The 14,135-nt window shown below is 37.7% G+C and overlaps 1 protein-coding gene across 2 annotated transcripts in view; it reads right to left on the reverse strand.

The window, feature by feature from the left end:
- Positions 1–523: 523 nt before the first annotated feature.
- The window catches only part of fhl3a (four and a half LIM domains 3a), a 32,513-nt gene continuing 18,901 nt past the window's right edge, over positions 524–14,135 (reverse strand). For both annotated transcript variants that reach the window (XM_053632994.1, XM_053633003.1), the window contains exons 2-6: positions 8,205–8,383; positions 7,234–7,408; positions 5,463–5,632; positions 2,834–3,020; positions 524–2,717 (exon numbers count right to left, since the gene is read on the reverse strand). In XM_053632994.1, the coding sequence (XP_053488969.1) occupies positions 2,566–2,717; positions 2,834–3,020; positions 5,463–5,632; positions 7,234–7,408; positions 8,205–8,360 (840 nt within the window). In that variant the 5' untranslated portion in view covers positions 8,361–8,383 and the 3' untranslated portion in view covers positions 524–2,565. The remainder of the gene's footprint in view (positions 2,718–2,833; positions 3,021–5,462; positions 5,633–7,233; positions 7,409–8,204; positions 8,384–14,135) is intronic.

The raw sequence follows: 14,135 nt of genomic DNA on the forward strand, positions 1-14,135 counted from the left end.
GAGAATGTTCTGTGGATTGATGAATTGAAAGTGGAACTGTTTGGAAGACAGGGGTCCCGTTACATCTGGTGTAAACCAAACACAGAATTCCACAAAAAGAACATCATACCTATGGTTGAGCATGGTGGTGGAGTGTGGTGGTGTGGGGATGCTTTGCTGCTTCAGGGCTTGGGCAACTTGCAATAATTGAGGGAAACACGAATTCTGCTCTATACCAGAAAATCCTGAAGGAGAATATCCGGTCTTCAGTCCGTAAGTTGAAACTCAAGCACAACTGGATTACGCAGAAAGACAACGATCCAAAGCATGGAAGTAAGTCCTAGTCCTAAGTGAAAGACTGATCTCCAGTCCATAATTTTGCAACTGGATTATGCAGCAAGACAATGATCCAAATCGTAGGAGTAAATCCTAGTCCTAATAAGACTGATCTCCAGTTATTGGAAGCGTTTGGTTGCAGTTATTGCTGCTAAAGGTGGCACAACTAGATTTTAAGTTTAAGAGGCAATAATTTTTTTCACAGTGGTGATGGGGGTTTAACTTTTTTCCAGTGTGTGAGTGTGTGTATGTGTATGTATATATTTATTTATTTATTTATTTATTTATTTATTTATTTATTTTGTGTGTTTACTCAGGTTTAGTATGGGGCAAATACTTTTTCACATCACTGTACAGTGTATGCATGCAGAGAGCCAGGAACATCACCATTAAAGCTACAGACTTCACTTACGATATCATTAAATTATCTCTTAAATTAAATAAGCCTGTTGTGTTACAAATTTGATCAGAATTTGATAAGGACTCTTCCTGATAAATCTTTCGCAGAGAAAATATGATACCAAAACTGGATTAATTTATAAAATATTTATTAACAAACAACCAACATCTAGATCAGACAGAATCTTGTTTTAAACCATGTTTCCTAATTCTAAATGTATTACATATTTCTATAAACAATAAAAAAAAGCATTAGCTAACTCTGACTAGCCAGCATCAAAGCTCAAAGTGAATACATACATTTAGAAATATTTTATGGTGAAATTAGTAATATTATCTTCAGTAACAAAGCAATGAACGGTAAAGACTGGAAAGGAAAAAAAAAAAAAGAATGAGAACAGCATGCATACCATTCTGCTGACATATTCATATTGCAACATACACTTTCATGGGACTTGCCCAGTCACTCAATGAATGTGAACCTAAACTAAATCTTGAAGGAAAAAAATAAAATCCCATAGCATGTAAAAGACTAAAGAAAAAAGAAGTATTGCGCATGTGTATAGTAGACCTAAGATTATACAAAGAATTGAGAAACAGCAATCAGGCAGTGGTCTGTATTCCATTTATATGCAGTGTATGCATGTGGCGTCTTTTCATTTATTATTATTATTATTATTATTATTACTACTACTACTACTACTACTGTCTGTCCACAAGATATGCTTAATTCAAGCCATAGTGCAAATGCATGAATGATTTCTGTAAAACACATCACACTTCATTTCCCACCTATTTTGTAAAAGTCACTTTTTGGTGTGATATATACATGGACACATTTTTTGGAATAACCCATTAATGCATTTTGACATACAATATGCTTAGAAACAAAAACAAATGAAGAAACACATCAAAAGTGCTTAAATACTACAAACCTCAAACATTTTTATCAACTTCAACAGACTTGGATCATACATTTCAGATACAATTTCTTGCCAAATATGTGTTCTCATGGCCAATAATTTAGTCCAATACAACAAAATCAAGTCTTTTTTTGGGAAATGAACATATCTAGCAGGCCCCAGAGCACTTTGATGTTTATGGAGGAATCTGTCTGTCTGAGGTGTTTTATAGGTTGTAATCATATACCCTAACTACTCATAATTAACTCTCCATTAACAGTCAGGGAGTAGGACAAATAAAGAATGGATGGATTAGGTCTTTATAATAATTGCTACATCGCCTGTTTGTAGTCCTAGGATGAGAGAGCTCTGGTGGTTTATCTAAAGCATTGCTTAAGCACTACTGTTGCTGAATGGAAAAAATGATGGACTGCTTTCCATCCCAAAAAAGTAAGCAGTGCAGCTAAGACATCTGCAGTTTGATGAATACAGAGTGAAACACAGCACTCTACGCTGAGCCTGCATTCTCTGCTTTGAGGTTAAAAAAAGACCTACAATGATGGCATAAAGTGTATATAAAGTGAAAGCACACAGGGTGAGCAATGCTAACTAATAAGGCACAATTCTGAATAGATTGAGTTCTAACAAGCATGATCTTGCATAGTCGCTCTTTTGCAAACAAGGAACTTCTTAGACAAAAAACTTATAAGAAAAAACATGTTGCGCCATCTAACAAAATGTGTGTGTGTGTGTGCGCGCACGTGTGTTTAAGAAAACAACCCTGACTTAATATCAAACGGGGATATTGTAATCAACACAGCTTTTGTGAGCCAATCAGTATTTGTGAAAACTCTGAGTCTGTAATCATGTGCGCGTGTGTGTGTGTGTGTGTGTGTGTGTGTGTGTGTGTGTAGTTGGCAGAATGGAGAGAAGAGTGTAAATGAAGGCTCTATAGATTGCTGTTGCATTCACGGCACAGGATCTCATCCCTCTCAGGAAAGAAACCAGCTCCTACAAGTGACACAGAACACCGGGTGCAGGTGAAGCAAGACTGGTGCCATTGCCGCTCCTCAAATGAAATGTACTTCCCTCCACCAAAACCTGAGAACACACACACACACGAACACACACACACGAACACACGCATGAGCCAAGCAGTCATAACAAAAACATATACAATCATTTCATCATACAGATGTATAATTATTCTGATGTACCTGTGATTGGTTTGCTACAGGCCTCACACTTCTTAGCATAGAGGTTTCCAAAGCACTTAAGACAGTAAGGGCGGTCGTCTCGGGAGGTGAAGTGCTGGCCAGCTAGCTGTACTTTACAGCCTGCACACAAAAAGCACTCCTTATGCCATGGCTCATCGCGGTAGGTCACACCCCCTTTGGCCAAGACCTAAAACAGATAGACAGATTAAATAAAACATTGTATAATAGGACTCATTAGATTTGACATGGGAGCAAATTTCTGCAGAGCAAATACTGTTTGGACCTCTTTCCCTAACAAACAGTGTGAAATTGTTACATTATGTTGATTTACAGTTTTAATTTTAAAAACAATATTAGATCTGCGTTTCTTGTGCACTACCTTAGGTTTAACATAACGGTCTTGCACACCTTATGTAGTGCACTACATGAAGCGCAGATAATTTGATATTCGGTCAATTAAATAAATGTGGCTGAAACACAGCTGAAAGTTTCATTGTAAAAAAAAACAAACAAAAAAAAACAAATCTTTGTTTTTACAGACCTACTTAAGTAAGAATAAAGTGTATTCCCCATTAAAACTGCTCTTACAAACTGCTATTACACTAGAGATGCACCGATACTAAATTTCTCAGCCAATACGATAACCGATTATTCAGAGTGATATCGGCCGATACTGATAGTTCTGCCTTTTATACCTTCTTTTAAATTAATAATAATTAATTCCACAATTCTGAAGGAAATGCAAATAAAAACTTTTTCCTCTCCATTTCAACACATTGTTTCACAGTAACTGGTCTCATAAACAGAAAACACATTACTCTAACATTAACACATGAACTAAATTCTGAAGATTAAAGTAAGATTTCTTTACTTATTGAATGTTATTAATTCATATTAACATTGACTGAATTCTAAAAAAAAAACCTCCTGTTAGGCTTCACATTCACTCACCATAAACAAAAGCATTTCTACTTCATCAATGAACATCAAACTGGTAATATATAATATCAACTTTTTTTTTTATATATATTAACATTAACAAATATATTTTTCTGTGCAATATATACTTTTTTGTCAACTCATCTTCATTTAAATCTTTCAACAGTGTACAGGCGCTTTAATTCAGCTCGGCAAAAAAAAAAAAAAAAAAAAAAAAATTAGGCTTGATGCCGAAACTCCCGCTTCACTGCTGCAGCGTCCGGTGTAAAATTTTAGCGGGGCAGAGATTATAGAGCTTACAAACTGCAGTTTTGTCGTCATTCCACACAAGAGACATCTTTACACACAGCACGAAATCAATGCGTTTTTCCCGCCCTCTTTTGATTGACAGGATATAATCGGCCCTGATTGGGTGTACCTGATTATTGGATGTTTTTAAACTATTGGCCGATGGCCCGTAGTGTGTAAAATAACCTTTATCAGCTGATACGATACATCTGTGCATCTCTATATCACGCGTACAATTTCTTTTTTTTAATGTCACTGCTGCTTGACATGTTTTACACAAAATCTTGTTTAAAACTGTTGCCAATAAATTCAAGATTCAAGTTTATTATAATATGCCCAATGTACAATGAGATTGGTAGTTTGCTTGTTCTCACAGATGCTGCATTAGACAAATAAACAAAATCTAAGAAAACAGAAAATAATAAGTGCAATATTTAAAATTATGCATGCATTGTATTGTATTGGAGCATGATGAAATACACAATTAAAAATGCTATTAAAATAAGAAATATAAAAACTCTCAGACAAATAATAGTGGTGAAAAGAAAAGATACAAAATATAAATGCACTTTAAGCTAGTGCACCAATTTGCTGTTGATATGACTTTTCACTAATAATTCCTTCGTTGCTACCCCCCCCCCCCCCCAAAACGATTGCGTTTTTGTTTGTATACATTAAAGTTTTTTGCTCTGCGTCCCTACTAATGATGTTGTGCACACACACACGAACACTCCAGCGCAAGACAGTATCAGCTATATGTACTTGTAAAGTTTAATAGGTCTTGTTGATAGGACAGTGGCTAATACTTTACCCTATTTAATATAGTCTGTAAAATGAAGTGACATGAAAATGTGTTGGAGTATTGGACTGGGTCAGGGTTATGGTGAACTCAGAGCACATTTTGTGGACACTGGGCATGAGGTGAGAACCCCAGTCCATTGTAGAGCACCATGCACACAGACTCATTCACACCAAGGGCCAATTTAAAGTTGTCACTCCACCTACCATCAAGTTTTTGATAAGTGTGATGAAACCAGAGAACCTGGAAAAAAAAAAAAAAACCATGCGGATATGGGACATAACCCGAGCTCAGTATTGAACCAGGGACCCTAGAGCTGTGAAGTTGCAACACTACATTTTCTATCAGTGAAGGTATTTGTCCAATTTGAGTTTCATTTAGTCTCCTAAGCATATGTACATAACAGCAGGTTTGCTTTTCAGAAAAGGAGTTAGAGGATTTTTAGAATGCTAGACCTGTTAAGCGTTCCAAAATCCCCAGACTCAGTGTGTGACGGAGAAATTCTGAGGAGGAATTTAATTTGGGTTGATTAGGTTTGAGTAATGCATGGGAAAAATTCTTGAAGGCTGGGTGTTGATTTACTGACTACTTACTGATACTAACCTGTTTGCATCGAGTGCAGCGAGGGGCAAACTTGTTTTCATAGCATGGAACACAGTAGTGATCATCCTTATCTGGGATGAAGGACTTGGAGCCAATAGGCTGCTTACAGCTGCTGCAAATGAAACAGCCCTCGTGCCACGTGTTGCCGGCATACTCCAGCTTCCTAGTACCTGAGGGAAAGAAAGAGTTCAGCAAGTTTATTTTAATTACCAGCACACAAAGAAGCAGCTCTTACAATATACCAATATACATTTGATCTAAACAAAATGGCTTCACGGCATCAAGTGCAGCAAACGTTCTTCAAAAGGCAGTTTCACTATGATCAGATAAAAAAAAAAGAAGATAAAACAAGGATTTCTAGCAACAGCATAATGACCTGATATTATTATGCTCAATAAGTGACCTTCAAAGTCTGCATGGTGTTCACAGGTTCTACAGATGAAACGGGCAGCTGAGGGTTCCTTCAGTAAGGCCATATTAAAGAGCTCAGTATAGCTTTCCTCTGCAAAGGGAAGATCGAGGACATAATCCTCCAGGCTTTTTTGAAGAAATATTCAGCTGGAACATGGCTTTTGACTCGGTGGGAAGAGTACAGAAGGAGTCGTTTTCAGTCTAGAACCCATGGGGTGAAATTAATCTGAGAAAAGTGAATACGCTTTGGTATGCAGTGTGTGTTTAAGTGAATTTCTGTAACATAGAGAGTATTGTTTCTGACTTGCTGTTCCCACATCACAGACAGAGTTCCTGACCACTAACTATGTGTCTTTCTGCAAAATGAAAGCCTTGGTGTAAGATGCATGAAACAAGTTTTGCTCTGTTGGAACAAAGGCATGTCTTTATATGTTTACATTCTAGATTATTACTACAGAATTGCACAAAATGGAATGACCTGTTTTGTGTGTTTGTATGTTAGAAAAAGGGTCATAACATAGAAAACACCAGAATTCTTTTTCTTTATTTATGAGAAAGCAAAACCCATATATACACATGGAATATTTTCTTATTTTATTACTCTCTTTTGGATGATACAGCTCTTGATGAAATAGCTTACAGGCTTATCTCCTCCTCTCATCAGATGTTTGGCAGACTGCCATGCACAAAGATTTGGCTCAGAGACTGCAAGATCGGCACACTGGCAATTACGGTCATATCTTGCTGACTGCTTAAATTTTTGTCTCTCTCTCTAGAACTGGATCTTTTCCATCTCTTCCTCCTACTCCCAATTTTTCCTTAGCCAACAGCTCTTGTCTGTGATTTTACCTGCATCACTCTGCTCATGAATGGCTGCCTCCCCTAAGCACAGGATAAGCATTTACAGTCTTACACTCAATACAAATGTGTTACATGTAAGGTTTTTACTCCTTGTCCCTGGGTTATTGAAAAGTGCTATACAGGTAAATGATGTTGATGCCGATGATGATGAGATTACTATTATTATTATTCATCTTCAGTTCCGTTACACCCAGGGAAAGCAGTCTATCAAAGGGCACCATGCTCACACACATTCACAACAAGCGGCAATTTAAGGTAGTCAATTCACATACTAGTATGCTGTTTTGGTGTGGGAAGAAACCCGGAGAGAACGCACACAAGCATACACAGATACAGAGCTCAGGAATACACCTGGACCCTGGAGTTGTAAGGTGGCAATGCTAACCACTGCACCACTGGGCTGCTTCTTCAGGAAAAGACTGCACTGCCTGAGTAGTTATGGCTGACACAAACAAAAGGTCTGACTCCTGTATAGACAAAGTGCTCCGTGAGTGCTTACCAGGCATGACAGTCTTGTCACAGGCGACACATTTGGAAGAGAATTCGTTGCAGTAACAGTCATTGCAGAGCAGAGAGTCATCCTGGCTGGTGAAGGGCTCATCAGCCAGTGAGCGGTCGCAGCGGAAACAACGGAAGCAGTGCTCATGGTAGTGCCTATCTTCATAGAACAGCTCCTACACACAGACACACACAAATTGCCATACATTTGCACACCATGAATGGGTGATCATAATATTCAAATGACATTAGTGTAATAATGTTCTGAGGATGAAAACTACGGGCATAAACTTTATAATACTAAGGTTACAATGTACGGAAAGTTGCACAAATGTGTTTTTTTTTTCCTAAGAGGCTAACATTAACAAATTATTATCTAACCAAACACATTTCCAATGACTTAAAAACATTTCCACAGATAATGTGCAAATCAGCAGCACATGGATGGCATTTATTGCACTTATATGCATGCGTATCAAATATGCAAACAGACAGGAGTGTGACTTCTTGTTTGTGTACTATACAGCAAAGACAGACAAATACAGTTTATGGCCTCCTGCAGTTTTATATTTCTCAGTGTCAATAACATATCAGACTGTTCAATGCAAGTCCAACTCTCCAGATCTCAATTTCCTCCATGACTCCACAATCATTTCCTGACTAATGTTTACTATGCATTAACTGAGCTGCTTTGGCAGATGCTCTTTTCATTTAAAGGGGATTAAACCTGTAGGCAAATTGGTTCAAGGGGATTAAACAGTTCATTTTTGGTCGCTGAAATGCTGCGTAATGTTTTAATCATTACTATTTTGGCTGAGTTTATTGAAGAAAAAAAAACCTAATTATAATAAATAGCTGTGATCCATTCTAGCTCAAAGAAACCGTCTGATGTTGCAGAGTCTCTGTTTAATTATAGGGACCTCGTTTGGAAGTACAAAAACAGTAATTTTCAATTAGTTGTTGAAAACCCACCCTTGCGTCATGGCCTATCAGCTCTTTGCACTCATCGCAGGTGTTGGCAAACAGGCTGTCATAGCAAGGGATGCAGTATGGATTCTCCTCCGCCTGGATGTACTTCCTTCCGTACAAGGATTCTTTGCAGTTGTCACAATCGAAGCGCTCGCTCATGTTTCCCTGGCCAACGTCAGTCTCTGTAAAACACAGACACACACCCACTGATAAAGAAGGGTGAGCTGTTAACAATATATTTGTAGTGGAGCAGGAGAGGGAAGGAGAGAAAGAGCTCTCTCCCATGAGACTTTACACATAATGGCCATTAACTTTTATAGTTGTGATAACAGGCCAGGCACATTGAGAGAGCTGCTGTCAGGAGGAACTGACACTGAGTAATGCAATAAAATCTCCTTTCCTTACTCACATTTGCATGAAGTTTTGAATAAAATGGTTGTAAAAACACGACATCTAAATATCTCCACAATAGAATGAGAAGAAAATTAGTATCCAGCTGCTGAAGGTACAAACATTTCCTTGCCTCACATGTAAATATTTAGAGAATGGCATTTAGGCAGGGATGTATGAACCACCTACTGTATATAGAAGATGAGAAGATGAGTGGAAAGTATACAGAAGCAGAGTTTTTACATAAAACAGTCACATCACACATTTACACCCATTTTACACACCACAAACCGTAAACTAACATGACCTTAGCGCAAACTAATATTGATACAACCTTGTATTAAAAGGATCAGGTTGCCAAAACATGACAAAAAAAGCTGATGGAGAGCTGTGTGAGAAATATTATGCTCCTTAGGCATGGTTATCTATTTTCTACCACCCAGTAATGATGATAATCACAGCCACAAATGAAATAAAGGAGCAGTCCTTACAGTCTGTTTGCACTGCCTGTCTTACACAAGACCTCAGGGATCATGTAATGACTAACTAGAGGATAAAAGGAAGCCAACACAACTTCTCCGTTTCCTCTCGTCTCCTCTCAGATGACAAAATGAGTGTGGGTGTGAGTAATTCGAATAACAAGGGCATCCTTAAGCTTAATAAATAATCAGCTGACATGCTTTTTCACTACTAGTATTTTTCACTTACTCTTTTGAAAGAGGTGCTTTAAGAGGTCCTTCACACTACGGTGACCCATAAATTAGGGCACATTAGTGTTTTGCACCATTGCCTGAGGCTGCCTTTGCCTTACATCATTGAAAAATCTACTAATGAAGAATCTGTGGGGCCTTTCGGATTCTGTTTACACACTTCGCTAAACTCAAATCATTTATTTCTTTTCATGGCCTAGAGAAAGCTATAGCTTTGAAAAATGATTCAGCGATTCACTAAATATGACGGACACAAATATGATTTTTACACAGAAAAGTAAATTATTAGAATTCTTTACATTTTATATACACGTGTCTTAAACCCACATATTTGTACCATCTTAAACAAATTTTTTAAGCTCTGCTGCATGAAGCAAATAAGTAATGGTTACTTATATAGTCCGCCGTCTCCCTTTCAATCAGAGCCAGTCTATGACTCTTATTCATGTTTAAAGCTCTTCAGTAAACCCCTTTGCTCCATCTACATCATTAATATATTCGACTGTATTCTGGTCTCTGAAATCTTCAGGTCTGTTGCCTATTCCCAAGTCCCAGCTAAAACTCAAGGGAAACTGTGCCATTTGCAGGCACTGATCCAAGACTGGACATTATGTCTGCTACCATGGTTACAGTTTTAAACCAAGACTCAAACCATATTTTTTAAATGTTATCTTTTTGATTAGGTCAAGTGGATGTCTCGGTCTACTGTGCCTATTTTCTTTTTATGCATGTTCAAATGTTGCACTGACTGCCATCAGTTTCTCAGTGTCTTGTCCATTATAATAACTGCTGGTATGAGGAATCACTGATCAGATCAGAGATAGTTTTTCAGCAGCTGGGCTGCACCTGGGATTCGAACAAACAGCCATCTGGACCTCTGATCATGACTCAGTGTTTTACTGCTATTGTGTCTGTGTCTCAATTCCTTATAGTAAATGGTTACCTTGAGTTTTGATACCGTCTGATCTTGCGAGCCAGTCTCATGTACTGGTGAAACTTGCATGGACGAGAAACAGGAAATGTCAGTCTATAAGAACAGGGAGTTGGAATTTATGTTTTAAATAAATGACTAAATGTATATGAGGAATATAGTTGTCCTCAAAATGAAGCTCATAGATGTATGCAATTTTATAGATAGTCTAAGTAAGTTTATATTGTGTTCTTAATTACTGGTGATCAGGATGAATTCATGCCTCTACAAAAGCACAAACTCTACATTCCAGCTGCAAGTATATTTATGGCCTTAGGGGACAAGTAGGCTTTAGATATAATAACTTTTCTTCCACAAGTATACACTTGCGCTTTGGGGCTGCTGATTCCAAACCTGATATACATACACTGTTTTGTCAAAAGGTTAGGGATTGTTATTACTGTACTGAGGCAATTGGCAAGCATTTAAAATATTGTACAATGTAGCTAAAGCACACAAATGAGTGCACAGTTTGGACATGAGAAATGAACCAGGGCAGCTCATGACTTGGTTCTCAGAAAGAAGAGGATGATGTCATCATTGACCCTGGGTCAAAACATGATTGAACCCAGAAGCTGGGAATGTGAAGTAACCACTCTGCCTGCTCTTAAAAGCCCAGCCTGGCTTTGGTTAAAAGCTAAGCAGAGGGAGTGAGACTGAGAACACTTCTTACCAAAGCAGCAAAGCAATACTTACTGGCTGGGCCATGTTCATATTATAATCGCTCTTAAAAAATATGATGTAAAAATGCTTTTTTACCTTCTCTTGTGGGAGAACTGTTGTTGAGGTCATGTAGAAATTTTTCACGGTGGTTTGCTAAACCCTTACCCAAAACCTTAAACCTCTGTGTCACATTGCATTTTCATCACAGCAAGCTGATTAATTCCTTTTTATGAAAGCACAATGGTAGACTGTAGTAGAAAGGAAGAGAAATAAAGGCACTTCTTTCATTTTTCATGTTAGCATGGCAATTTACAAACACCATATATTTCATGCCAAAGCTTCCAGAATGGATTCTGAGGTATATTCTTAAGTTACAAAAAAAAAAAAAAAAAAAGCAATTGTGGCTAAAGTTACTCCATATCCCCATCATGCACCCTTTAGGAATTTTGTTTAAGATTTCAGGAACTGCACTTGCTCCAAAGAGATGAACTTGTGACTATGATGGATCAGCTTGTGCTTGAATACCAAAACTCTCCACAAAACAGTTCCAAAATGTTGATGTTTAACTTACTGTGTAAAAACTGTCATCAACAACTGTAGACTGGAAGTTCTTTAGGACAAAAAACTACCCAAAAGAACATATAATACTGTTCCCCTGAACCACTATCAAGAAAGAAATCATACTGATACTAGTGACTCCATTTCAAAAATGTATAGACTATTCTGCCAAACTCTAGTCCAATCTAAATATGATGGATAAGCATGTGAGATATGTGATGAAGGAAGGCTATTATAGCGTTTTGCAAGTCACTCCAAAAGGGAGCATGTTAGTTCTACAGAAAACAGCACTAATCTCCTGACCAAACTCAGATCATGCTCTGATTCACTTTAAACAGGCTGGTTATGCTTCTCCTGGGAAACAGACCCAGACTCTTCCTGTTTCCAAAGGCAACAAGGACTGAGTTGGACAAGTCTTTCATTTGGTAACAGGCAACCATTGTCTACCACATCACTGAGAATATCTGCTCAACCTCCAAACTTTAAGGACAGTGTGGTACAGGTATGGTAAGATTGATATGCAGTACTTGTCTTGTCAGTACTTTACCAAAGATTCTAAAAATCACCTAATAAAATCAAATTATGATATTGCCTCACAAAAAGCAACTATCTTTACGGTAATTTTGCCCCAGAAAGTAAAAACACTTGAGCAGTACTGAATGTGGTCTACAGGACAGACTAAATTAAGCACAATATATGCATATAGAAAAGAAGGTCTAACCCTGAGGCTGTAATAATGGAAAAGAACTATTCCAGGAAGAAAGATGGTAGGAATATTCTCAGTGCGAGTCATTACTTTCCCTTTTAGCTTCATTGAAACTATGGAAAGTGTGCTGTTCTTTTATGTGCATATTACACACACACACACACACACACACACACACACACAATACAGAATTGTTATGGATATATTTCACATTTTAAATATCTGTATCTTTTTTTTTTTTTTTTTAAATATAGTCCTCAGTTATCTTACAGTGATGAGCAAACAACAATGATCACAGAAGCCCAAACAGAAAGGCAGAGGCAGAAAGCAAGCTTGGAGAATCAGTGCTTTTAATCAAACACTGAAGAGAGACAAACAGCAGCACAGCATGATCAATCTGCCCAATGGACAACAGCCAGACAATCCGAAGCTCCAAGTCTGATTTATAAAGAGGAGAGAACACAGCACAAAATAACTGTTTATATCAATTAAAGTCATCCTGAAAATAACAAATTATAAAAATTAAAAATGGAAATGTGACTGAAATTAATAAATGATCTAAATCAACCAATTATATCAACAAGCAGTAGTGTTGATATAAAGATGATTCACATTATTATGTGTTAAATGATTCCTTTTCTAGATCATACAAACTGAAAAGTAACTAAATGCTACAGTAAAAGAGATGACATATGCAGACAAGATCAGGATAGTGTATGTCTCTCTTGCCGTTTTTCTGAAGTGCAGAGACTTTATCACGGAAATACAGGGAGAAAAGTGCATTCAAGAGACTGTGCATGTGCCTCTGGCTTTGGCAATCACTCAATCAGATATGGCAAAACAAGAGAAACAGAGAGGAAAGTGAGGGAGAGAATGAGTCTTATCAGAGGAAGTGAGGAGGCAACTGTGCAGAAAAGGCAGATAACCTAAAATTTAAACATTCACACTAGTTTATTTAAACACCACTTCTACCAAACCACTGTGAGGAAACAGAGAAAGCTCTTTTGTTTTAATAAAGTAGTCAGAGAGTATACTCCAGGCCATGGAATTTGTGCTGTCCTTGGATCATGCTTGCAAGGCCACATCATGGCCATGCATGGAAACAAAGCCGTCTGGTCCTTGTTGTTTACTCTTCAAAATCCACATAGAGTTGGGGTTTGAACAGTGTTAATAAACAATTTCTTCCACTTTGACCTATAGCTGATGTCTTCCACATTTTTCTTTCGCACAAGGACGTCAACAACCTGTTTGCTAAACCAGTCTTCACAGAGCTGTACCGAATTGAACTAAATTTCCCCTTCTATCTAAAGTGTAAGTAGTTTAAAGTATAAAGGAGAAAATGGTATGTTTACAGAATGTAAAATATCGCTGAAAACGGGGGAACAATACAAAAGGCACTGAAAGAAAGGAATATGGACATTACTTGAAAATGTGTACTCTAGTATAACTGATGAATTTATGTCACTACATCTTCCCTCAATTACTATGATTTACTAACACTATTACTACTAATCTAACATAAGAGGCACTTGACAGCATCTGGTCTGTAAAACTGTTATGACTACCTTCAGCTGACCTTCTTTAACTTCAGTGGTTGAAGATTCGGAAAAACAGCACCTGGTCCATTTCCAGTCTTCAACTGTCCAGTTTTGGTACGCCTGTGCCCACTGTAGCATCAGATTCCTGTTCTTGTCTGACAGGAGTGGAACCTGATGTGGCCTTCTGCTGTTGTAGCCCATCCACTTCAAGGTTCAACTTCATGTGCATTCTGAGATGTGTTTCTGCTCACCACGGTTGTAAAGAGTGGTTATTTGGGACATTTCTAGCCTTCCTATCAGTTTGAACTAGTCTGGTCATTCTCCTCTGGCCTCTCTGATCAACAAGGCACTTCCACCCACAATTAATGTGTTTTTGTTTCTCTTACCATTCTGTATAAG

This window comes from Ictalurus furcatus, chromosome 1 (assembly GCF_023375685.1).
Source record: "Ictalurus furcatus strain D&B chromosome 1, Billie_1.0, whole genome shotgun sequence".
In the NCBI taxonomy this organism is placed as follows: Eukaryota; Metazoa; Chordata; class Actinopteri; order Siluriformes; family Ictaluridae; genus Ictalurus; species Ictalurus furcatus.